The 24,708-nt window shown below is 49.4% G+C and overlaps 10 protein-coding genes across 10 annotated transcripts; 3 read left to right on the plus strand and 7 right to left on the minus strand.

Annotated features, from left to right (window-relative positions):
• Window positions 1–726: 726 nt before the first annotated feature.
• BDV38DRAFT_152325 (uncharacterized protein) lies at window positions 727–1,983 on the plus strand. The gene is made up of 3 exons (XM_032051655.1): window positions 727–1,380; window positions 1,443–1,896; window positions 1,958–1,983. Exons 1-2 carry the CDS (start codon window positions 825–827, stop codon window positions 1,682–1,684), a joined length of 798 nt encoding a protein of 265 aa, XP_031918312.1. The 5' UTR covers window positions 727–824; the 3' UTR covers window positions 1,685–1,896; window positions 1,958–1,983.
• Window positions 1,905–4,000, plus strand: BDV38DRAFT_152318 (cytochrome P450). Its single transcript, XM_032051654.1, has 2 exons — window positions 1,905–2,884; window positions 2,943–4,000. Exons 1-2 carry the CDS (start codon window positions 2,394–2,396, stop codon window positions 3,940–3,942), a joined length of 1,491 nt encoding a protein of 496 aa, XP_031918313.1. The 5' UTR covers window positions 1,905–2,393; the 3' UTR covers window positions 3,943–4,000.
• A 3-nt stretch (window positions 4,001–4,003) lies between these two features.
• BDV38DRAFT_278422 (uncharacterized protein) lies at window positions 4,004–4,795 on the minus strand (the record flags this gene model as incomplete). Its single annotated transcript, XM_032058711.1, has 2 exons — window positions 4,004–4,422; window positions 4,510–4,795. 2 exons carry the CDS (start codon window positions 4,793–4,795, stop codon window positions 4,004–4,006), a joined length of 705 nt encoding a protein of 234 aa, XP_031918314.1.
• A 928-nt stretch (window positions 4,796–5,723) lies between these two features.
• On the plus strand, window positions 5,724–7,187 carry BDV38DRAFT_278423 (putative C6 transcription factor; the record flags this gene model as incomplete). The annotated part of the gene is made up of 1 exon (XM_032058712.1): window positions 5,724–7,187. The coding sequence occupies one exon, from the start codon at window positions 5,724–5,726 to the stop codon at window positions 7,185–7,187; it is 1,464 nt and encodes a 487-aa protein (XP_031918315.1).
• Window positions 7,188–7,342: 155 nt separating this feature from the next.
• Window positions 7,343–9,164, minus strand: BDV38DRAFT_267988 (uncharacterized protein; the record flags this gene model as incomplete). Its single annotated transcript, XM_032056686.1, has 4 exons — window positions 7,343–8,608; window positions 8,654–8,717; window positions 8,781–8,932; window positions 9,015–9,164. The coding sequence occupies 4 exons, from the start codon at window positions 9,162–9,164 to the stop codon at window positions 7,343–7,345; spliced, it is 1,632 nt and encodes a 543-aa protein (XP_031918316.1).
• Window positions 9,165–10,626: 1,462 nt separating this feature from the next.
• BDV38DRAFT_278425 (putative DnaJ domain protein Psi) lies at window positions 10,627–11,922 on the minus strand (the record flags this gene model as incomplete). Its single annotated transcript, XM_032058713.1, has 3 exons — window positions 10,627–10,923; window positions 10,989–11,668; window positions 11,775–11,922. 3 exons carry the CDS (start codon window positions 11,920–11,922, stop codon window positions 10,627–10,629), a joined length of 1,125 nt encoding a protein of 374 aa, XP_031918317.1.
• An 867-nt stretch (window positions 11,923–12,789) lies between these two features.
• On the minus strand, window positions 12,790–14,683 carry cp1 (putative carboxypeptidase S1; the record flags this gene model as incomplete). The annotated part of the gene is made up of 2 exons (XM_032058714.1): window positions 12,790–14,487; window positions 14,546–14,683. The coding sequence occupies 2 exons, from the start codon at window positions 14,681–14,683 to the stop codon at window positions 12,790–12,792; spliced, it is 1,836 nt and encodes a 611-aa protein (XP_031918318.1).
• An 877-nt stretch (window positions 14,684–15,560) lies between these two features.
• Window positions 15,561–18,506, minus strand: BDV38DRAFT_152375 (isoprenoid synthase domain-containing protein). The gene is made up of 3 exons (XM_032051656.1): window positions 17,630–18,506; window positions 17,335–17,578; window positions 15,561–17,273 (listed from the first exon to the last, which is right to left on the minus strand). The coding sequence occupies exons 1-3, from the start codon at window positions 18,036–18,038 to the stop codon at window positions 15,740–15,742; spliced, it is 2,187 nt and encodes a 728-aa protein (XP_031918319.1). The 5' UTR covers window positions 18,039–18,506; the 3' UTR covers window positions 15,561–15,739.
• A 2,794-nt stretch (window positions 18,507–21,300) lies between these two features.
• Window positions 21,301–21,825, minus strand: BDV38DRAFT_278428 (ribonuclease III domain-containing protein; the record flags this gene model as incomplete). Its single annotated transcript, XM_032058715.1, has 2 exons — window positions 21,301–21,539; window positions 21,597–21,825. 2 exons carry the CDS (start codon window positions 21,823–21,825, stop codon window positions 21,301–21,303), a joined length of 468 nt encoding a protein of 155 aa, XP_031918320.1.
• Window positions 21,826–22,594: 769 nt separating this feature from the next.
• On the minus strand, window positions 22,595–24,607 carry BDV38DRAFT_267992 (uncharacterized protein; the record flags this gene model as incomplete). Its single annotated transcript, XM_032056687.1, has 1 exon — window positions 22,595–24,607. The coding sequence occupies one exon, from the start codon at window positions 24,605–24,607 to the stop codon at window positions 22,595–22,597; it is 2,013 nt and encodes a 670-aa protein (XP_031918321.1).
• Between the last annotated feature and the right edge of the window lie 101 nt (window positions 24,608–24,708).

The raw sequence follows: 24,708 nt of genomic DNA on the forward strand, positions 1-24,708 counted from the left end.
CAACTTTTTTCTATCAGTATCGGCGCCTTCAAATAAACCCAATTATCCAATCGATTCTCCACCATGGCATTATCTTTTTACGCCCTCCGCACTTAACACACCCCCATAAAAGGAATCCCGGTGGTTGGTTACGTTAAGGAAGGGCTACACCGACTGAACTGAATCCATTGCCATAACCCTCCCTTGAAAAGTCGACAATCATATCATATCATACACAATAGACGAACTAACACCAATCCTTGATCAATTGAATTTGAAATTGATAAGTTAGTACAAGAACAGAAGAAATCGCCACCCTGACTCACGCAGGATAATCAAGTGATTGGGTAGCTGACACTAGTGGGCCTTGATCGTCGCGGATGAGTTGTCCTTTCTCACCTATTCGAGCACGATGCCAGGCTAGACTATTTCCAATGGTAAAGAAAATTTTTCACTTCTCGGGTCCTACCAATGACAGAGTCTGGGCCGCTGTCTTCCGGTGCGAAAGAGTCCGGGGAATTTCATTTTATCAGGGGAATCGTCTTGGCACCGACGGCAACTTTTCTCATCGGCATAGCCGAATGATCTCCGAGAAACTCCCACTGCTACTCATAGGGAAATATACAAAGAGGTGGCACAACTCGAGCGCCATCTGATAAATTGGCAACATCGGTGGATTTTTACATTTAAACTCCCGGGGAGTTCAGCGATGTCCATACTTAAATTCCAAAAATGTATAGATTCCGACTCATAAAGGCCCTTCTACATACTATATAGACTAGACTCATTAACGATATATTTAAATCAAAATTGGTAGCGTCAACTAGTAATAGCTCTATACTATCATGACTATATTCAAACCCGTTCTCCAAGCCTTAGTGGCAACTATTCTACTCACACTCTCCTGCTCCTGGGGACGAGCGCAATCCCCATCCCACCAGCAACTCATTCCACAGTCTCCTAACCACTGGGAAGACCCGGGCTGCGACGGCTCCGGCATCGTCGATCCAGACGGCCACTGCAATGGCGATGGAATCATCGACAACCCCCTGAACCCCCGGGACAAGGAGCGAGAAGGATTCCGATTCGACAATCCTTCAACCACCTGCAAATACGTGACGCAAATGCACATCTGGGACTCCTTCAAAGATCTTGAGAAAGACATGAATAAATTATTTACCCTAATCCACAAGAATGTCAGCTTCACTGTGGTGGGCCACCACCCCATAGCCGGCCATTACAACGACCTGCTCCATTTTTATGTCAATGCATTGCGTCGAGTGAGCGTTTTGTTCATGGACCATGCAGACAAGTTCGAGATTCATCCGCAGGCTATCCATGGGGGTTGTAATAGTGCTTGGTCAGTATCAGAGATTAACTTCAAGGGCGTCATGAACTCTGGTATGTATATCCCCAGTATGACCTCGTTGGGATAGTGCTCATGTGCTTTGTGATGATACCAGGGGATGATTTTGACATTGTAAATGTGTGGGTGACCAGATGGTATCAAGATCAGATGGTCGAGATTCGGACATATATAGATGCCCCGCGGATCATGGATGCCCTTCACAAGAACGAGCTCTGGTGGAATGGTACCACGTTTCGTGACAACGTGCATTACATGCCGGGGCCTGCGGGTATGCCTGATCTTAAGGAACTGGAGGACCTCATGGGTTATCCCGATGGCCGTAACTATGAGGACTGAGTCAGGGAGTCGGCGGTTCATATACAGGGTAGCTGCAGGCACAGCCAATAGTGTAGTTTTGCTTAGTAAAATGGCCCCATGTGGTGATTATCTTTCGTCTATAGATAAGCAGGAAGTGGTGGGTTGTTGTAACAAAGGAGAAACTGGTGGTAAGTCGACTGATATATACAGCCCTATCTTCGATGATTCCAAATGCAGATATACAATTCGCCGTTAGTCCATCCGCGAGACTTGCCCAGTCTTAGCGCAATATAACTAATTTAGACCAAATAGCTTGCTTACATCAAGTCTCCACACCACAATAGGCGACATGGAAAGAAACATTGGTTAGTCTGACAGGGGCGAGATGAGGAGCTAACATCCTTCGGATTCCTTCCGGTCAGCCTCAACGCCGCCATGACCTTCGAGCATCTCCCCTTGATCCCACACCTGCTCGTCTTTCCTTTTATTCTCTCCCATCTGCGCTTGGCCCAAGGACACCTGAGATCATACTAAAAGAACCGCCCAACTTCAGTAATGCTGGATCACAACAGCGAATGGGGCAAATTCGCAGGCCGCATAGCCATAGGCCTGGCAGCAGCCTACCTCATTTAGTTCTTCTACAAGATGATCAAAGTACGACTTATCTTTTACCGTCTCAAGAAACAAGGAATGGTAAGCTCCCTCTATCATCCCCTACGTCCTCCCAACTAACAGACACTGACAGCCAATGCCTCCCTGGAACCCAATTCTAGGGCATCTCCACGTCGTAGCTGGGTTTTCCAAGCAATTTCCCAGCGATATGCAACAAGCTCAGGCTTTCGGGGCCCTTGCATCCCAGAACCCCGAGCTGCAGGCCGGTTACTACCTGGATGTCTGGCCATTCGGTGTCCCGATGTTTCTTGTTGCCTCGCCTGAGCTGGCTGCGCAGGCGTGCCAGACGTATGATCTTCCCAAACCAGATGTGCTTGCCCCGATCATCGGGGAGATGGCTGGTGGACCGAACTTGTTCGTGGCGAATGGTGCGGAGTGGAAGCGGGCACGGGAACTATTCAACTATGGGTTCAGTATGTCGGCTGTCATGGCACGTGTTCCTCAAATTGTAGAGGAAGCAGAGGTGTTTGTAGACATTCTGCGGGAGCACGCGAGAAAGGGAGATACGTTTTCTCTGGACCAGGTGGCTTGCAGTTATGTGATGGATATTATCGGACATGAAGCATTGTAATTACCTATTCCCGGCGCATCGCTAGTATCAAAAGCACTAATGAGCTCCCTACAGAAACACTCGCTTCAGATACCAACAGGGATACAACCCGATTGCTGCATCGATGAGAGACACGATCAGCCGGTCTTCTGTGGAGGCGGCCAACCCGTTGCAGAAGTTGAATCCAGTACGATTCTTGAAACAATGGCAAAACAGCCGCACGATGAATCACTACATCGGGATTGAACTAGAAAAGCGGTACCAGGAATGGCTGCAAAACAAGAACAAACCCCCTACACGACACCAATCGATCATGGATATGGCCATCGCGGAGTACATGAAGACGCGAGCAGCGGGACAAAAGCTCGATCCTGGGTTCAAAACGTGGGCTACTTTCCAGGTTCGGCTCTTTCTTTTCGTTGGACACGATTCGACTGCCGTGACTATTGTATTCTGTCTATACCAGCTGTCCAAACACCCAGAAATCCTAGCCAAAGTCCGCGCCGAACACGATGAAGTCTGTGGATTGTATAGCGCTGCGGAGCTGCTCAGACAGCATCCCAGAGCGATCAACCAGCTCCCGTACACGTTGGCAGTGATCAAAGAGACATTGCGTCTCCATCCTCCTGCCAACGCACTGAGAGATGGGCTTCCAGGCGTGGTGCTCCGTGAGCAGAACGGTAAAGCGTTCCCCGTGGAAGGCTTCGCTATTTGGGCCCTCCACGGTGCTATCCAGCGCAACGCGAACTCGTGGCCGGAGCCGCACTCGTTTATCCCCGACCGCTGGCTCGTGAAACCTGGTCATCCTCTGTACCCCCCGAATGGGGGTTGGCGGCCTTTTGAACAAGGGCCCCGCAATTGTGTTGGGCAGAACATGTCGCTCGTTAGTATCAAGGTCTCGCTTTTGATGACCGTGCGGGAATTCGATGTACACGACCAGTATGCGGAGTGGGATCGTCTACACTCGTCTGCGGGTATCAGGACTATGAATGGGGAGCGGGTCTATATGGTGCAGAAGGGGTCGGGGCATCCTGCTCAGGGGTTTCCGTGTAAGGTTACGATGACTAGGGGTTGAAGATGTACATAAGCCTGCCTCGTGAAGGTATCAACTGTTTCTGTAAAACAATGTTTTAGATTCAACTGTCCATCAACGTTTTCACAATGCTCAGTATCTCATCCAGGCATTTCAATAAATATCTCCGTGTATTCAAAGCCTCGGATTTCTCAAGCCGTCTTTCCAGTTTCAAGCATAGACGCTGCCAATCGAGGTCCTCATCTGCAACATCCTGTACTTCATGAAATATCTTAGTAGGGATCCTAGAATACCAGAAGGTGTTACCAAAACGAAAACCCCAAGCCCTCTCCATATTGGCTATAGCCTGCGATGGGAGGTATTCAGCGATCATGTAGAGGATCTCCACCGGGAGGTTACAAGTTCTGACCTGCCGCACGCGTTTACGGACAGGTCGGCGATGTTTGCTCTTTAACTTCCTCCGATCTGCCTGTTCTAATGCTAGACCAATGGCCTCTGAAACGCACTTTGTGCGGACAGGATCTAGCGCAGACCAGATGCGTATTACCCAGCAGTCAGTGCCATACTAGAAGGATAAACACGCAGATAAATAATAAACGGTGATACTACCTTCAGCAGTCATCTCCGGGATCCCAGCCTTTCTCTGGCGCCCCAACTTAAATCGCTGTCGAAGAGCCGCGAGAACAATTGCCAGGTCTTTCTCCGCAATAGCACCCAGCTCATGGTACGAGAGGAGCTCCCAGCAACGGGCGTGAACACGGTAGCCCACCCACACCCAGTGAGGCCGTGGTTCTCTATAATAGTCGTGAAATCTGGGTTCCACAACTCGTTCAATTTGTCTTTGCGTCCACGGGCGCGAGACCAGACCATGTTCCTCGTTCAAGGGAGCCGACATGATGGTGCATACCGCAACGCCTGAGATTTGACATATATGCTCCTTCTGGTTACAGAGAACTTATGGGGTGTCAAAATATCACATATGAATGTTTGATTGCGTATGGGTGGCTCACTCATGCGATGGACAGCCCACCAGGCCTTTCTCCAGAAGAGATGAAGATCTTCTACTTCCTCGGCGCTGTGGAATACTGCTCCATCGTACTTGCGTAGGCTCGTGGCCTTGAAACCATGCTGCGAATTACAAGGTTCCATATAAAATGTATAACCGCAGATGTAGCAGTGCGGATTGCCATCGTAGGAATGATCCCGAGAATACCGAGTCATCTGGGATAGGGCAGTAATAACCATGTCTTCTTGGACTGAGAAATCCTTGGTCAAGGAAGCATCATGATCTACCTAACATTCGGTACAGTAAGGAGGACATATTACTTCATACTCAACGCATGCCAATAGTAATTGTGACGTCCTACTCTGGTAGGGCTCGTAATGGATTGTTTGTTAGGGCAATATGCCAAGAGGAGTGGGCGACGCTATACCCGATCTGCGTAAGGGGACCTTAAATCAGTTGATTCGGTTCATCCACCAAGCCTCGGTCCACTTACTATTTACCTCACGAGACATTAAACCGAACGGAAACAATGGTTTGAGTCCATACTCTCCAAAGAATGAGTGAGACGGTGAGAAAACGCTCCAGGGTCGCTTGCGTCTCCTGCCAATCACGCAAACGTAAATGCACCGGCGACCAGCCGTGCAGCACATGTTGTCAATTTGGCATCGACTGCCACTACGATCTGTTGTCCCGCAAGAAAAAGGACGCAAGGTCTTTTAGGCCGCACCAATCAATTCCTCCAATAGCCAGCACTACTTCCCGTAATGAAACTATTTCCAAGAGTCACCGCGAGGGAACTACAGGCGACTCCCCTGACATGCCTGTTAACTCCTTGGAAGCCAACTCGGGAGCGGCATTTGTGCGGAGATTGGGACTCAAGATCGACCCAGCTAATGCCCCGAGGCTAGACCTGTTTGCCTGGAACGTGGGCGCTCGCCATCCGACCCCTTCTTCGATGCCCATGTCGTCCATGCCCAAAGCAGTAATCGTTGTAGACATCATTTCCCTGGAAGAAATGAAGCTGCTAGCCGCCACGTTTTTCGAAAAGGTAGATCCGTGCTACGGCTTCATCGATCGTGACCATCTATTCCGCCAACTCGGCAGACGATGGCTCCCTCCATCATCTGAGTCTGCGTTGCCCTACGGACCGTACGATGCCGTGCTCTGCGGCGTTGCAGCATTCGGGTATCTTTTCTCTCGCAGACAGGCACCCCAAACAGAACTTCAGCTGGCTGAGGCAGCTCGCCTAATCCTTGACCAACACATGCTCTCTGAAACACCTTCATCGGTCGACATTGTCACTGGCTGGGTGCTTCGAGTGGCATACCTACGCACGACAGCTGCTCCCGATGCCGCTTGGATGGCTAGTTGTTCGCTGATGCATCTCATTGAAGCCACAGGTCTTCATCTGGAGCCCTCGTCAGACACAGTCCTCGGCCAATCGGCAGAGCCGTGCGACCCAGAAATCCGGCGGAGGCTATTCGCCATGGCGCGCCATCTAAACGTCTGGATCTCCTTCGAGCTAGGACGTTCCCGCGTTGTCCTATACGGAGCAACATCTCTCCCACCCGCCCCAAGATCAACTGGAGAGATCTTCAACCTTCTCCCAGTATCAGAAAGTCTGGACCCAAACAAAGCGCAGGATTCCCTGGACCTAGAGTCGGCACTGGCGAATGTTCTAGAGGTTGTTCATCCACTTGCCTCGCATACCTTGGCCCAATGTAATCTGATGCTCTGCATCTACCGGCGCTTGCGTGGTCTCGACTCTGTTATATCTGGTGCTCTCCTTGACCAGGTACTTGAGTTAGCAAAAAAGGGCCTGAAGGCTTCTCGCGACATGATCGCATTGATCAGTCCGTGGCATCAGACTGCCAACGTACCCTTCCAGATCGTTTGCACATTACTAGCGATCGACAGTCGCGCTTCATTAGCATTGCTTGGCGATGCGATGCAGACACTGCGCGAGGTCGCCTTAGCGTATGATACAGACGTCATGAGGGAGGCCTACAGTACGGCATACCTGCTGATTCTGCTGCACCAACGGCGGAAGGAAGAGGATACAAGAACTCTTCGGGGTGTTTTGCGTGCCAACTCCGCTGCCTCGGCACCACAGGCAGAGATCACGGCACCCGCAATTGAGTCGACTCATTCACTCGCGGACTACCCGGGGTTCTCGTGGTTGAGTGACCTAGTGATTGATATGCCGGGTCTGCAGAACTTTGATCTCGAAAGTTTCCTAGCAACCGACAATTCATGGCCGCTGCCGGAGCCAGGGATGTGATATGTTATATTTCAGATTACAACTAGCGCGTGCTCTCCCAAAACCGGATACCACACGTGATGTGATAGTCGATGGTATGGAACGGGAGGCCGCCCCTACGATTGCAGTCGTATGCGTGACAAACAAAGGCTTATATTACGAAGGCTGTGGTCAGTCTATTCAGACTTCTTTTGCTTGGTACTCGTTCTCTGGGGTCGTGTTCCAGAAGACCAGGCTATCGCACCCAGCTTCCATAATACCCACAGCGACCCGAGGCCAATGACAATCATGGTTCCCAACTCAATCGCCTTACTTTGGAAAAAACCTTTATCATCCAACTTGAGAACCGGAACTTCCAATTCCTCAACAAGCCGATCAGATGAAGGATGCAGCTGGTAGAACATGGTCCGAGTCCCAAACAATCCCTCCCATCCAAGGTTGATCCTGTCAAAGGGGTTTACCCCCATCTTGGTGCCGTCCTCGGCCGTGCAAGCCCAGAATACCACTGGCCACGGGACTGGGGCGGGGCGGTAACCAGACACGGACGGCCGCAGGTACCGCAGATGGAGGGGAATAGTAATATTCCACTCCTCTAGAATCTGATCAGATCCAGAAGGTGTAGCTAGCTCAAGCAACCAATTTGATCCCCAGCGAGATACAAACCAGTCTGGCGCCTCAAGGTCTGTCTCTCCGGCGACTGCATGAAGCGCGACCAAGTTGTGAGAGTTCAGAAACAACGGGTCAGTGGTCGAAAGCTGATATTTATCGCCAAATATCGTCGATGGGAGTGTCAAGTAGGTGTGAAACGCGCATGTCGCGTCCGGCGGAGCAGGCGGGGGGTTAAGCGATGATGGTGGCATCGAGATGGTCATGGTTGGATGCAAACCCGTCGGGGAAGTAAACGAGATCGAATACGTTGCGTCCTCCGGGAGCGGTTGATGGCGAGAGGGGAAAGAGAAGAGTGTCGGCTCTGCCCGTGAATCATCAGTACCATATCCGGACGCAACACCAAACGCACTCAGCAACCCGCTACTAAGCATACTTAACTGATCATCCTTCCCGACAACAGCCAGTAACCCTCCCATCTTAATATCCTCGGGCTCTGTCGCCGTTTCAGTGCCTAATAGTCCCACTTCAACCTGGTCCGTCCCCGCGTCATGTTTCCGTATCTCATCTGTCCACCCATTCTCCGGCGATTGTGACCAATACCCCAAGACAGTCAGCGAATGCGATATACTATCGTAGTTGATATCAACTGAGTCCGCGGAGCGAATAGACGCGGCATAACGGAGACATTGCTCGTCGGAAGACGAACAAATCTTGTTCTCAATATACGCAACTAGATTATCAAGCGAGGGAAGTAAACTGTGGTATTGGAAAGCAGCGGTGGAAGCAAAACGCGTGGACAGGATGGGAGGCGTAGTGAAAGATTCCTGCAATGTCTGTCAACCGTGAGTACTCTCATAACAGAGAAACAAAATACCAACCTCGGGGCTCTTGCATTTTAACCCATAATCAAACGTCCTCTTCAACAGCGCACACAATGATTTCCTTCAATATACCATCAACATCAACTTAACAAACACACCCATATCCCAAGCAGTAGAAACTCACAATTTGTTCTCCTCAGACGAACCATCAATAGGCGTGTAGAAAACATGTAAACCAGGCGAAACCCGACTCGAAAACGGCGCAACAGCATCATACCGCCTTTCCGACGCCCACCGGACATGAAGCTGATGGCATTGTTTCAAGACCTCTGAAAGCTAAAATAACCAAAATCTAGCATTAGCCCCAAACGCCACGTAAAACTCAAAGAACAGGTTCTCAAAAATAGCAGGGAAATACCTCCTCAGGAAGCTCATCGACGCTAAACGTCACCCGTTCCTCACGCGCAGCATCAATCCCATGCACGGCGAGGGCATCGGGTGTTAGGACCGCTTGATCCAGGGAAAAGGGGGTCTCGGGGCGTTGGACGAAGGTGATTCTGCGACGCATTTTTTGATTGCTTGATTGGGGGTGTTGTCGGTGAATTACTGGTTGAAGGGAGTTGGAGCTTGTTTCTCCGCATTTATTGTTTGTCGTCACGGGGAGTGCTTGTTGCTTGATTGGGTTAGTGTGGGTGTTTGGAGATAAGATAAGGATTGCCACTTTGGGACAGATAGTGATTAGCACCCTCCGTAGTCAATGTACATAGCACGTACTAGGCTTATGTGTGTTGGGTTTGATTTGTTCCTAAGTCCTGATTCTTTATTTCGCCTCTTTTGCTTTTTTTTTTTATTTTTTTTTTTCCTTTTTGGCTTGGGCGTAGTGGGGGCTGGACACCTAGTGGGATCTTAAATGGCCTCCCAGTGTTATATATATATATCTAATATGTTGGCTTAGGATACTCGGTTCTTCCTTCAACAATCAGTACTGAGCCAGGAAAGAATCGAAACCCAATGGTCTAGATAGTTTAATCATTTATTCCCCTTCCATTTATTGAATTCCTTCCCATCTTTACTTCTTACTTCAGGCTCAGTAGGCAGTGTACCAGGTATAATGACGCCGTTAGCCCAATCTTCAATTCTTTTCATTAGTCGCCAAGCTTTGAGATATGACTAGACTGCGGGATAGATGAAATCAAAAGAGGGAGGGAAATCAGAGTTTGCCTGCATTGTGTTAAGGACGGAACATTGGTAACCTCGTGCCACGATAGGTGGGCAAGACAACCTGTTTGGCTTCTGCATACTTCACTAATTATTAATAGTACTTGTACTTAATGTATGTAAATAGTGAATTATGTATAGCTCAAGGAAACTATGACAAACTGGGCGTCCAGTGCAGGCAGATAGCCACGCGCTTGCCAGCGGATCTAAGCTAGAGAAAGATGTAGGGAGGGTTCCACTCTGGAAACAACCCTTAAGAGGTGCCTGGAAATCCCATAGCTAGATGTAACAGTAAAGTAAAGATAGGATGTTGTAGATTAGCTGTCATGTAACAGCACAATCTAAAAACTACCTTGACTCTTGCTGGTTTTCAAGCAATAGTAGTATATCCCGGTGTAACCTCCGGCAGGTAGTCACGGGTCGGCCCGCTTTACCGAGCTTAAATGCTTCGGGAGATGGAGTACTATCATCCATGGTAGTGAAAGATTGAGGTTGAGTATTGGTGAGCGATCTGTGGGGTTGCGTTATAAGGAGTCTTGCTGGAATAATATATTGGAACGCAGTGCGTGCTACTACATTATTTGGTGTTATAATCTGCTCCTATTGGTAAAACTATATCTTAATACAATTCATACTGCAACAGGGATGAAATTAAAGACGAAGTGCTGTAGCTTTTATTATCAGAATCTAGCAGAATACAGTAGTGGAAATCATATAAAATCCATGTCATCACATCATTAAGCAACCCGTCGCTCGCCCCAACGCCAACGATGCTGGTATTAACTGGAAAATCACAAAAAGCACGAAGACGATTAGGGAAGCACGTCTTTAAGGATATCTTTCTGAGAAGCCGTCAAGCTGGCCGGGAACCGGACATTCACGTGAACTATCAGATCGCCGCGCTCGTTTGGCTTCTTTGATATCGTCATACCTTGACCGGGGAACCTTTCTTCGTACCCGGGTTGTGTCGGACCAGGCTTGGCTACCCGGATCGACTTTCCATCGATTGTACGCACGATCCGGTCCCAGCCGGTGAGAGCCTCTCTTAGGCTGATTTCAACAGTTGTAATGAGGTTGTCTCCCTGGCGTTTGAAATTGGGATGTTCTTTCTATATGGAAATTAGTTACGAGTCCCACTATAATGGCGGGGCTGGTTTCGAGAAGTGTCACCTACCTCTGTCACGATAAGATGGACATCCTGCCTACCACCTTCTTCTTGATCACCCACACCCCTGTACTTGATCTTCGAACCAGTCCGCAAGCCCGGCTTAATGTTCGCTTCAAGAGTTACATCCTGGACAGTGCGCTTTCCGCTCGCGTCAAAAGTCTTGCTCTTCACGGTCACCTTCTTCGTCGTTCCGCGCATCAGCTCTTCCAGTGTCAATGGCAATTCCTTTTCAACTACGGTCGGTTCGGGGGTAGGTGCGCGCTGAGATTGCTGGAAGGCACTAGGGCCACGGCTTGAGCGGAAGCTACGGCCGGCGCCGCCACCGCCGCCACCCATCCCACCCAAGATATCGAACAGATCGTCATGATCCATGCCAGCGCCTCCACCCTTGGCGAAGTTTCGGAAGATATCATCTGCAGAGCTGAACTGGAAGCCAGAGCCACCGCCGGGGCCAGTCGAGAAACGGAAGGTCCGGGCACCACCACCACCTCCTCCTGGCATGCCTCCAAATGAGAAACCACCGGGCATTCCACCGTCAAACGGACTTCCACCAGCGCCGCCAGCGCCGCCAGCACCACCACCGGGCGGAGGGGCTGGGCCGCCCCGCATCAGATAGTCGAGGCCGAATTGGTCATAGATCTTGCGCTTTTCGGGATCGGACAGAACTTCGTAGGCTTGTGATACCTCTGTGCAAGTGTTAGCTATTATCCAAATCTATTGCAAGGAAGGGAGTGTATGTGGAATCCCATGTTGGGGGAGCACGGAAGGTGGAACCACTGTTAAGTCACCTACCTTTGAACTTCTCCGATGCGGACGGATTATCCTTGTTCTTATCCGGATGATATTTCAGTGCACCCTTTCGGTATGCTTTTTTAATTTCGTCTTGGGATGCGTCGGGTTTGATACCCAAGGAATCGTACAGCTTAGTTTCTGCAATCATGGTGGGAACAACAGGTAATGAGTGGGGTAGTTATGCAGTGAGATTGAGAACAAGCAAAAATCAACAAAACCCTAATTCGAGGGACCCAATGAGAATATAAAACAATGAATTCGGGGAAGAGACCAGGTCGATGTCAGGCAATGTCGAAAGGTCTTCCCACCTTGATGGCAAGGGAGTAGGATCTCGAATGACGTAGAAGATTCGCGACCGAGTAAATTCTTGTCGAGTGTGTCAGCGTAAGAGGTTCAGGATGGTACGTAGAACGTGAAGTGAAAGACTTAGAAAGATGCACCGCAGCCCAAAAACGAATAAACCGGCATTCAGTAAATGGAGACTTGGAGGAGGGTAGAAGGTGGCTTCATGTATCGTGCAGCGAGACGGCGGCATTCAGGTGACGACAGACCAGTCCCAATGGAGCAGCACTGTGACGTGTGACGTTGACCGCATAAGCCTCTCTGCCAATCGAAGGTTCGAGAATGTTCGGATACCACAAGCCCCTACTATTTTTCTGCCATAAGAACGGAGACAACTATACTATTTTAGTGTGAAAAAGATCGTATCGATTATACCTATCGCGATGGAGTAAGTATACTATGTTGCACCGGTGGTTTCCGTTGCATATCTGCTGTCTCAGCTCTTTCGATGATGGCAGTCCTTCCAGTCCTTCAATCACTGGATCCGACGGGAACTTTCTTTTTACGGTTTAGCTTGTTGACCGACAAGCCCCATATTTCTCACATGATCCAGCTATTCTGATGTAATACTATCTCAGCTGTATTCTACTCCTCATAGGAATGTTCTAGGTACAATAGTATTGCAACTAGCAATTGCCAATACACGCTCAAATCTGAACAAAGCATCTTATTATCATGACGACTCCGTATCCACAACGATATAATCCTTGATCACTGCAGTTCCGTTCACGACACTCGCAGTCTGCTCTTTCGTGCAAGTGCTGCCTAGCTCGAGAATGTAGCAGGTAGGGGCAGGGCTGTCAGGAATCGTGTTTGTAATGTTCCAGGTCGAAGAGGGCCCGCGAGTGGAGTAGGTGTTGTTCATGGCAATAGAGACCTTGCCCGTTGCAATGTCTCGGTTGAACAATGCTCGGTGGAAGATCTCATACGCCGTCTCGGGTTGATATGCCGGCACCTCATGACCTGCTTCGAAAACGCGAGTGAATGAGAAGTTTCCGTATTGTCGTACCAAGCCACCGATATACGATGCATTGGTCTTCAGAGGGGCGTAGCCCGCAGAGCGGAACTTGGCGGCATCCGAGTACTCCACCTTCAAGCTCACTTCTTCTCCTCCGTTCCAGGGGCAAGCGTAATCCCGATCGCCATATACTAGGGCAACTTTGATGCCAGAGTCTAGTACGTATGCGATATCCTCCAAGTATCCACGTACATCTGAGCGTGGGTAGTCACCTGTTGCAGAAAAGCCGTTGTAGACGCTATCGACAGACTCTGTGAAGTTGACGGGAACACCGAGGGCTCCCTGGACCCAGTGCTGGTTTAAGAAACCAAAGTAGTACGGAGGGGGGAAAGGATCGGGATCGAAATGGGAGATATCGTAATAGCCTCGCCCAGAGTACAATGAATACGGGCCCTCTACTTGGTTGCTGCAGTATGTGTTCGCTTTCGCACAAACCTTGTTGACGGTCTCGTTGTTGCCGTACATCTTGGGGTCCCCCTCTGCGGCCAACCGACGACATTCAATGATTTGATCCTTGCAGCCCCCGGACTTGCTCCATGCATCCATCGCCATATCATATACAGTTTTGTTGATAGCCTCAATGCCATAAGTATTGTTGTATGCTATCTGGGGGTAGGATGGCGACTGCACTAGGAGGTCGACGCAGCCATTGATAATTCCGAGGGTGTCCAGGTGAATATAGTGAGCATCGTCTAATTCAATGGACCCGTTGGCGATCTTCTCGTTCTGTTCTTGGAAGTAAGCCGTGAAAGATGGCCCGTACCGTCCTCCGTAGGACTCCGTCCAGATGCTGACTCGGTCATCGCGCGGTTTATACTCCGGGAATTCGGAGAACCAGGTCTGCGCAAATGACCACAAAGCGCGGGCAGCGTTTTCGGTGGTGTTGGCAGCGGTCGATTCGTTCTGGCTAGAGAAGGTGCCCACGTAAAACGTGTTATTCTGTTCCGGAACACCGCCCGGATAGCTGGTAATGTCCCACTTGCCTGTAAGCTGGTCATAGGTACCATTTGTGGGGACATCATAACTGAAGCCGACTTGATTGGGCTGGTCAATGTAGAGCATATTCACGTAGTTGTTCCATGACCAGGGGTTGATTTCGGTAGTATTTGAGTCGTTGTTAACACGGCATGGGCCATTCTCCTGCATCAGGCCGATCATTGAAGAGCTTCCTGGCCCACCATTCATCCAAATAGAAAGAGGGGCATTTCTAGGATCATTCCGAGATTCGAAGAACCAGAAGAAAGTGTTTATGGGGTAATCTTGGTCTAGTGACACATCGTTGAGAGTACCCGGGGGAAGATGCACGTAACCCGAATATGATTTGACGCCTGGGGTGGTTTCGCAAATACCAGGCTGACAAAGTTTCGATTAGCATCAAATCTAGGCAGCCACAGATGCGTCTCTCACTTACTTCTTTATACGAGATTTTCACACCTTCCTGATGCTTGGAATTGATGACCGTCAAGCCTTCGGGTGTTGGGGGAAAATACTGGCCGGCGACGGCACCGACCAGGCCAGCAGCATTAATCACTGATTTAAGAGACGGCATGGGATGTGGCGATGGCCCAGATCTCAACCCTGGCGAAGGTTGGAAGGAATTGAAATAATGGGGACCAGGGTGGATATTAGGCAGGTTTTATACCTGGATTCGACCGTCGGATGAACCTCAGAACTCCGCATCATAAATGAGGAGGCCTGTTTTATCACGGACCAGCCGGGTGACTTTGGTGGATGCAAAACCGACGATCAATGTAACAATATCGGAGGAGATATTGCGATAAGACCCGTCGATTGGCGGAGTTCCAGCAGACTCCACCTTTACCAGCACTAAAAACCAGGGACTTTGTGTCTAAGATGCAAACGTAAAAGATAAGGCTCGCATTTTAGTGTCATCCTCAGGAAGATCCTTTGTCTCTTCCAGGGAACCTGGGAGATAGCAAAGAATCCTCACTTGATATTATGTATTGTTTCTTCCAAATTGTACATCCAACCAGTTGGAACTCAAACTTATTTCTTAAGGTTATTACCGGAAAGGGTCTAGCTCTCCCCGGATCATCCATCGGAATGTCCAGAAGAATCCCCCCGACTCATTTAAGTTTCTTCTTTCACCTTCACATACACAACCAGAAATAGTATCTACTAAGAGATATTCAGCATGGGGCACTGCAAACAGAACTGCTTCGAAGTATTGTACACATCGAGCTTGGTTAATTCCCCATAATGCCCGCCAAGCATCCTTGAAACGCATTCATGCACAAGAGTGCTTACTGAGCTATTATACGTCCGGTAAACAAGAGTCCTTTGCTTGTGAGACATATTGAACGACCAAGATACTTTGGACACGATTTAATAAGATATTGACTTTTTGCAATGGAATAATAATCAGACACTAGCGTACACCCCAGACATTCGAAGCAAATAAATCATCTCATTATTCATAACACATGTGGACATCGCCTTATAACCGTTTCAGAAATGAGCGTCATATACATTAATCGTCACAGAAGTATAAAAGGGAATAGGTAGGTAAGGGAAAGGGAAAAAAATATCAAAATAGAACCGGTGTCATGCGTCATAGAGCAAACACTTGCTCTCAAGAAGGATCTCACTCCTGAGTGGGGGCTGGGATATCACCCAGCGTCTTCACAAGAGCCTTCAGTCCGGGATTGGTCTCTCCTGCGGCTATTTCTAGCTCGCTCACTGTCTTCATAATGTCCCGACCCAGCTGTCGGACCAGGTCATAAGTCGCCTGCAGGGCACCGCTCTTGTGGAGGAGCTCCAAAATCTGGATTCTGCTTTCGGCAGGCAATGAGGCTCCTTCGGCCTTCTGTCTGAAGATGCCCAGGATAATACTCTTGGCGGTAGGGTCCATGTTGCAGCACCTGACCACCGCATAAGAGATCTTGCCGTGGTCCAGATCTTCACCGAAGCCTCTTTGGTTGTTGCCTGTAAGCAGTCCCAGGTACTCGTTGCGGATCTGGTACCACCGGCCGAATAATTTTGTGAGAAGCTCAAATTCCAGGGACGAGCCTTCCATGCTGGCAGACTGCATGAGACGCACCAACATCCGGAAGATAGATCCGCTCTTCTTATCGACCATTTCCAAGTACTCCTGCTCGGTCGGGCATTGAAGAGAGAAGCGCCAGTTCAGCTCCCAAGACTGTCCGATAAAATGCGTTTCCAGCTCCTCCAGGAGGCCGTCAAGCATACCGGGGCAGTTGAGCCCGTTCACGGTCTTGGCGACGCGGACGAACATGTAGGCAGCGCTGTTGATGGACTGGGCGGGACCGAAGACGAGGTGAGCCGCGGTCTTCTGGCGTTGGAGAGATGATTGGTCCTGAATGTTGGCCAGGATCTCAGAACTGTCGTGGAGGTCATTGACCACTTGCTTGACAAAGGTGAGAGGTCGGTTAGGAACTTGAAGCCAGGCATTAAGTGCGGAAACCAGCTCCAATTGCACCTCATTAGCCGAGATAGACCCGATGTAATTTGTTGGTGCTAGTAAGGGTGTGGCGTCAAGGTGCACTGCGGGGTGTTCTTCTCCGTTGACCAGAGGCGTCCATACTGGCTCTTCTGCGGGCTCATCACCACCCTCTACATGGCCAGCAATGCCATTCACACGCACCTCCTCCTCGTCGTTTTCTTCTTCTTCATCTTCTTCTTCTTCCTCATCCTCGGACTCGTCCTCGTCGCTTGAGCTCTCCTCGTCCGATTCCTCATCGCTTTCCTCTTCGGCAGTTTCAGGAACCACGTACCGAGGTGCATTCGTGCACCAGTAATGGATCCCACCAAGGGAAGCTTCCAGGACCTCCATCCATTTTCGCAGCTTTGGGGCGAGGTCTGGATGGGCTTGATATAACGCCTCACGTCTCTTGATGAATTCCTTTTCATTTTCCAGAATGAGCTCTTTCGTCTTCACACGTGCGTCATCCTCAGACATGTTCTGGTGCTGCATGAGGAACAATATCACGTTCGCAACGCGACGTTTCTTGACCTCGCGCTTTTCTTTCGGCCAGCTGTAGTAGTCATTGGTGAAGAACATGGTTCGCTCAGCTGCGTCCAGCGCATCTCTGACGATCGCCTGGTCCTCCTTTCCAAGCCGAGTTCCGTGGGCAAATCCCATTAGGGTCCAGTAAACACTGTTGTACCAGTCAGAGTCTGTTTCACCTTATGGAACATGCAGACATGTGATAAACTTACTCAATTCCTGCATTAAGACGCCGACGAGCCACGTAGTCGTCAAGATTGGCACAATTATCGGCAGTGGGAACATCCGGGGTGACAAGCCAGTTGCTCCGGTAGCAGTCGATGATCTCAAGCCCATCCTTATCAGTTAGTTCTCCCGTCACTTTCTCCAGAAGCTTCTTCCTGGCTTCGGCTCGGGGCGATTCAACCAGCTCCTCCGGCTTGTCTGCCACAGGTGTGTTCTTGCTATCGGCATGGTCTGAATGAATGATTAGATATAGACTCGCGTCTAGTAGCCAGGTCAACGTACCGTCATGGACGTTTCCGAGTTCAGTCAAATATGCGACAAGCTCCAACCTTTCGGGCATGCACTCTGGATATAGAAAACTGGCGTAGTTTCCCACCGGAGAGGTCAGGTAGCTGCTCTTCGACTTGGCCTCATCGCTGTCGAGGGTGGCCGTCAAGTCTTCCAAGAAGCGATCGCTACCTCTTTGGGCCACATGATCATATTTGTGTATCCGTGCAGTCAGAGTGGTGAAACAGTCATTCTGTTGCTGGGTAGCAGCATCTACGGGCTGCGAGTGAGTCCAAATCTCAATCGGCTCATTTACTGTTGGTGCATCTGAGGCCGCTTCGGACTGGGCAACGGACAAGACGCGGGAGGTACTTTTGCTCCTTCTCCTCTTATGGGATATGAAGTTGGAGTATTGTCTGAACATTGGTTGATGTGTTATGGAAAAAAGATAAACAAAGCAAGGAAAAAGGGATATGCAAGTAGATGTACAATGCCAAGCTGGCGACGATGTGCAAGTTCTTTAGGAAGACGAGGAAAGGAAGAAGAATTCCAGTTTCCTCTGGTATCCTACGACCGGCTCTTTATAGGCAACAAGTCGTCGCAATTGGCGTGGAGGATTGAGCAAAGGCCATGATGCATGTAACTGCAAAATTTTTTTTTTCGCCTATCAACACAGCATTGACCAAGTATTGGCCCATTAGGGAGCTAAACAGTCAGCTCGAGGACCTACTTGCCGCAAGTAAAGTATGATATTAGGTCTAATATGCATGCTGCACGCTGATTGGGGGCTGCAGCAACTGTTTTGCTGGCGGATACTTTTTTCTCCATAGCTCATGTGGAGCCACGCAACGCTCACCGCTTCATCAGTTCGCAGCTGGTGGGTTTCGCCCAGCCGCCTCGTACATTAGATGCGAGGCCGTTTGGTTGTTATTGTTTGGTTGTGGTTGTTGTTGGCTCGCCTTCCTCGTCGCCTTACACCCGGATCCAGTGGTGATGGCTTTTCTTTGGGTTGAGGTGATGCTTCTCGCCCAGTTGCGAGGCGATCTTGGCTCTATACAATCCCGGGTGAAGATCGTTCGCACTTTGCAACCTCACAACTAGGACCCTGGGGCATATTGACCCTCACACCCGGCGGCATCAACAAAAGATAACCATCTCGCGCTAATCTCGGAGAGTTTGATCACGATACCGCATGTCATATGAGCAGTTGATATGGTAACAAACGGAATGAATGGGGCATGCTTTTTTAGTCACACTACAAGAATGTCCAAATGAAGCCTTAGCGTGGAAAAAGGTGGGCCCCCTCGCTTCATCAGCAACGTTTTCTTCTCTTCATTTGTCCCAGAAGGGTTAATTCCTACTACCCAGTCTCAAGGGCCTCCGGTGCTGAATCGCTAGGTTTCACACCTCTCTTCGATTCCTCGATCGCGATCCCGACGTCATAGGCCATTCCTTTCAACATTTTTCGGATCATTCTGGATACCCCGGTTTTCCAGTGTTTTTCCCGTCGACATTCCACCGAGAGTGATTGTGTATGAAAGGAGGAGGGGTGTGCAGCATGATGAGCCATCATGCTAACCACCAGGATCACAGTGCAGTACAGCAGTACATGATCGACATCCCCCTCATGCGATAAGCCCATAACGGAAATCCAGCGAGGCTAATGCGCGCGTCAAAGTCAATTTTTCGCCCTCTGAACCGAGCGCTATGACGTAGCAGGTATAGTCGACAGTATGAGAAGGAGTCCAAAGTCATCCCTCCTCTGATAATCCCGACCACATCCCAGTGTACGTAGATTACTGCCCTTGAGTCCCCCGAGGGAGTGAGGCGTTGCGCGTCTAAATCCACCATCCTAACCTCATATGCGGCTATTGCGGCTCCGGAACTATACTACCTCGTCCCTTCATGAGGGACTACAGTGGACGACGATACGATATTTTTCGAATCCTGTTATTCGGCCGAGTCGAGTAGCCTGAGTACTAACTATCACTAGCACATATATTCACTGAGATGTCCAAAAAAAAAATCTCGAATTTTGAGAAATACAAATATACCATACAGTATTCGAACAAGATAAAGAAAGTGGCGGGGGAGGGGTCACTTTTTCCACTTTTTCTTAACACAACCTTTTATAGAACTGATAAGGCTCCAAAAACAAAATTAATTCAAATACCGATAATAGATACGTAGTCCAAACTCCAGAGTGGCATTAATGCGCAGACACTCCAACGGGTCCGCCGATCAACGAACGATCGACATTCGGCTCTCGGATATAAAGTTTTCCTGGGATGAACTTTTCATGCCCTACAGACTACTACAGTACAGAGTACGTACATACATCTTACATACAAACAAGGTAGCTATGAAGAAAGTCTAATCTTTCAATCCCTAGCATGAATATCGAACCCTTTTCTTCGTTTTTTTTTTTTCTTTCGGCGGTAACTGCCGTACACCCACATAACGTTACATAAAAGTACGTTGCGCAATCAAGAGACTGGTTGACGCTCATTTGTATGACGTGGGTGAGTAAGTAGGAGGAGCCAAGATTGTCGGGTGGCGGTTTTGTGTAACCCTATTCTGAGGTAGTAAACTCTTTTTTTGTTGATATTTTGTTGTTTTTCTGGGGGGATCTTCGCAACGTAGGTTATGTGAGTTTGTGTGGCTGGGAGCCTCTCCCTTACTTTTGAGACTTTGGGATTTTCGAGGGTTGGTACTTGTACTGAATTTTGTCTGTTATTGGCGGTTAAACACGGGTTTAGGATCCCATGTGGTTGCCATGCTTGGGATTTATATACTTTTTCTTGGTATGTGTATACAGCATGTAGTTGTACGACGTACTCCGCTGGGTATGCTATGCAGCCCTATACTAGATTTATCATCAATGCATATTCTGTCCAATCAGAAGAACTAGCTCATCCTCAATGAAAGCTCATAATATTCCCGTGACAATGCCATATTTCCTCAATCTTATCTTTTCCATACCACACCACACCCCTCCGGACAGCGGGGATATAGTTCGATATGTAGACGAAAAAATCGAAAGACCTAAGATTGGGCATGTTGAAGTACCTTAAACGATAAAGAAACAATAAACCGGTAACTACCACCGCAAAACGACGTGCATGCCAATTTCCATGTTGAAGAAACCAAGCACAGCACACTTCCCTGAGAACAACTTTCTGACCTGGCAACAACAAAACAATTCCTCAGAACCATGTTACGCAACCAACTCACAGAGTACCAGTCGATGGGACCCAGAGATCAGTCTGCCAGGGACAACAGTAATTAGCACCTTCCCAACAACGCTGTATCTATCCCACTTGGGCTGATCTCGCGCACGTCGTGTCTTCAGACGCCCTACTGTCTGCCAAGGCACTCTGTGCGCGCTTGTCCTAGGTTGTAAACGCAACTAGAGGGCGCTTACACGGCCATACAATGGTGATGTCCAGATCCATACTATAATCATCAGCTAGTGTAGAAGGGGACATCACTACTGGATGATCGCGCAAGCGGTCCCCTAGCTGCAGAGATAACCCACGACAAGGGGGCAGAAAGTGCCCTGACGGTAAGTAATTCGTACACCTGAAGTCACATTAATCTGCATGGCGTGTTCCCCATGCTCTCATAAATAGAAAAGGGGGCGGGGTTATTGAAGAATATTACCACTCATCATAGGCTAAAGGGCTCTATGCAGGCCAGGAGAGACCCAACACCGCCACAACGGATCGCACAGCTTGGATATTCTCCCCACTGTCGATGTAGACGGCGCCCAAGATGGCTTCAACGGTTGTAGCCATGATTTTGTCGGAGACGATGCCGCCCTGCGAGGGGTTGACGTAGATGTAGCGATCGAGGCCCTTTTGGAAACCAGTTCTTGCTAGGAAGGCGTTACTGGCTTTGCCGCTGTGGGTGTCGTTGATTTGTTCTGGTGAATTGGTGAGTGTGTTTGTAGTCGTAGGATGTGGGCTAACTAGTAACTTACCTCTTGTTGCATGGGCTTGGTATCCGTCTTTGGCAAGGACTAGACGTAAGGCTGCGTCACCCAGCTGGGCGAGGTCTTTGTGTCCGTCTAGCCGGTGGGGGGTGAGGATTGCCATAGAGCCTGGGGTGCGGAGGGCTTCATGGACGGTTGCAGGGTTGGTGAAGGTGTAGTTGATCATTTTCTCGATGAGTTGAGATCTGGTGTTGGTTGGTATAAGAAGTCTGGACATGGTGACGTTTGTTTGGTGGTGAGTGATGGCTAGGATATACGGTGATTGTTGCAAATGGAATGCTGGAGAGGCGGAGGGGCTCAATGTTGGGCTCTTTTATGCCTTACCCCTCATGTGTGTTGAATCATGTGACGGCATCCTCAGTCTTTGGTCACCATTGAACTATGTTCCGGGTGATGTGAAGAACACTCTGAGGAAAAGTATCATGTTGTGAATCTATGATGTTTCACTTTACTATGTGAAATTGCGGAAGAGATTGTATACATTCAACAAACAAGTATCTTCATTCAAGAGAATACTTCGACTCGGGACGCCTCCATGGGTAAATAACAAAAGGGGATATAAAAGAAACATCCAAAATGGTATAACCAAAAAATTCCATAGCCATATTGCCCTTAGCCAAGGGATACTTCCAACACCCCAATCATCATTCGAGAAATATAAACAACCCATGACGCCCAAGTGTTCCATTCCGCATGTCCCAGATAAACACAAAAAGCACGCTAAAATAAACAGCAGATGAGCAAGCAAAATTTTGGTGACCGTATAGGTAGGTGCGAGTTATACAAGATAAGATGAGAGGGTACGGGTGTCACGAAGGAAAAGAAAGAAGGTACAAGGCATGGTTCGGGGCCCTCATGGAGCCTAGTGCCGAATACATATAGTAGGATATTCGCGATGCTGCCATATACAGAGAGACAATCATCCAAGTAGGGGTATGTCAGGTAGTGTGCACAGCAGACCGAAGGGAGCAATGAGGGAGGAGTGTTTAGGCAAGCGAAGAGTGCATTGTAGGTTTGTAGTCATGCTCGGTGATGGTTGAGGAGTGCTCTAGTTCGGTTACGGTTGGTTTTGCGACGTCTGATGGGTGACGATGTCTAAGCCTGGAAAGGGTGTTGTCGGTTATATCATCGAAAGTGTGGTAAGTGTCTTCGGTCTTCGAGGGACTAGTGCCGGTAACCGAGCCATCTTTGGCACTAAAGTCCCCATCCGACGCTGAGTCGAACGTACCGACAGTTGAGATGGAATGAAATTCATCCTTATCAATATTGCCATTATGATGTAAGTGAGAAGCTTCAGCAGAGGAAACACTAGACGCGTCATTCTTCACATCCAAAGGCAGCTCTGCGAAGCTGCTCAGCTCCGCCATTCCCAGGCTCGATACCACAGACCGTTTGCTAGGGGACGGAGGACCAACAGTAGGTGAGACTGGAGTTGACATTGAGCCATAACCCCGATAGGGATTTCGCGGTGGTAGTGCAGGAGGAACCCTCTTGGGGATTGTTACTAGTCGTGCACGAGTGAAAGTAGGTGACTGACGCTTCGGGCTTGTTGAGGTCAAATCTTCAACAGGAGAACTTGGAAAACTGTCGCATTTCGTAACGGTGGCGCTGCTAACCTCATGAATTTCGACGTCATCGTCCACTAAGTCATCGTCACCGTCATGCGTGGCATTGTGGGAGTAATCCACTGGGTGCTCTGGGATAATAGTTTCCCATCCACGCTCTTCATGATCCCACGGACTTTTCTCTGTGCGTTCCGCAAAGTCTCGATTACTTCGGGAAGAGGCACGGCTGATCGAAGTACGGGCCGTCAGAGGGGGTTCGTCGGTTTGAGTGCCTCTGTCGATGCTGGCGTAGCTCTGTACACTAGTCCGCCAACTGTTGCGCGGTGAACTATCAACGCTGTGCCTGAAGGTCGAATAGATAGGACTGGTAGGGCTGGGTCGGAATTCAAAACTATCCACGTGTGGACGAGTTTTTGTGCCTGCTTCGCGAATGAAGAGGCCCTCAGCCTCCAAAGCTTTGACGCCGAAAGGATCGGGGTCATCCGGAGCCGGAATTCCAAACTTGGTAGGAGGAGAAGAACTGCCCGAGGCCGGTAGTACTTCTACATCCCCGGGAGTTGGTTCTCCCGGGGCAGACACCAGGCTTTCATCGACATCCTTATCGCCCTGGGCCGCCTTGACGGTCTGGATGAGGGTTTTTATTGACGTCGGAGGACGTTTCGCTTTCCCGGCCAAAATATCCGTCACTGAGATGCGCTCACCATAAAAGCGCTCGTTCTCGTCGGTACGCTCAATGATTATCGTTCCATCTACCTGGACGCCTGCATACAGACCCCGACTTTTCATGTAGGTCCATATGGGAGCTTGGCGCTTGTGAACCTCGGAGTCGAGTACGCCTCCCATACCCACTGGGCCCGCAGATGCGCTAACTTCTCCGCCCAATGTACAACGAACCTTCTTGAATGCCTCTAGTGCCTCATAGGTATTGATCACAACCACACAGTCGTAAATATCAACGCCCGCCAAAAAGCCAATGCCCGCGGTATGAAGCATGATACCCGAGGGAGGACTCCACTCACCGGTCTCGGGGATTTTGGCCAAAAGGACACCACTTCCGCCCGAGCCGCTGAGCCAGAGACCTGTACGCATCGTGGTAAAGATGGCGAGACCTTTAGCACGCTTGATAACTTCCGTGGGGATCTTCTTCAGGACTCGTTGCTTGCCCTTGGGGCGATCTATCTTGCCACTCTTCACATCATCTGTGCTTTGTTTTTCGGTCTCTTCATCGGCGTAAAAGCCATCTTTGCAAAAACTTCGTAGAATGCGAGCTGCCTTGTCGCTTTCTCGATCCAGGGTCATCGGCCAGAAGGCTTCGGCACCAACCCGATTGGACAAGCGATTTACAGGGTCGCCTAATTTGTCGAGAGTATGCCATGCCTTATCAAAGCCCTTTTTGGAGGTCCCTTTAGTCTTTTCCCAGAATGAGGGCGCCATTGTGACGATTTGGATCTCGCCTACCGTCTATGGGCCACACATAAAGAAATAGGGAAAGGGAGGTGGACAGGGTTGAGTTTTGAAAGAACAGTACGCAAAGG

The sequence above is a fragment of the Aspergillus pseudotamarii genome, assembly GCF_009193445.1.
Source record: "Aspergillus pseudotamarii strain CBS 117625 unplaced genomic scaffold BDV38scaffold_5, whole genome shotgun sequence".
Taxonomy (NCBI): domain Eukaryota; kingdom Fungi; phylum Ascomycota; class Eurotiomycetes; order Eurotiales; family Aspergillaceae; genus Aspergillus; species Aspergillus pseudotamarii.

Excerpts from the sequence above, each read along its gene's own strand:
- BDV38DRAFT_152325 (XM_032051655.1), top strand. The coding sequence starts at position 825 with ATGACTATATTCAAACCCGTTCTCCAAGCCTTAGTGGCAACTATTCTA. Across the intron at positions 1,381-1,442 it reads CAAGGGCGTCATGAACTCTG|GGGATGATTTTGACATTGTA; the intron begins GTATGTATATCC and ends TGATGATACCAG.
- BDV38DRAFT_152318 (XM_032051654.1), top strand. The coding sequence starts at position 2,394 with ATGCCTCCCTGGAACCCAATTCTAGGGCATCTCCACGTCGTAGCTGGG. Across the intron at positions 2,885-2,942 it reads ATTATCGGACATGAAGCATT|AAACACTCGCTTCAGATACC; the intron begins GTAATTACCTAT and ends AGCTCCCTACAG.
- BDV38DRAFT_152375 (XM_032051656.1), bottom strand. The coding sequence starts at position 18,038 with ATGTTCAGACAATACTCCAACTTCATATCCCATAAGAGGAGAAGGAGC. Across the intron at positions 17,579-17,629 it reads ACTCGGAAACGTCCATGACG|ACCATGCCGATAGCAAGAAC; the intron begins GTACGTTGACCT and ends TCATTCATTCAG. Across the intron at positions 17,274-17,334 it reads CGTCTTAATGCAGGAATTGA|TGTTTACTGGACCCTAATGG; the intron begins GTAAGTTTATCA and ends CTGGTACAACAG.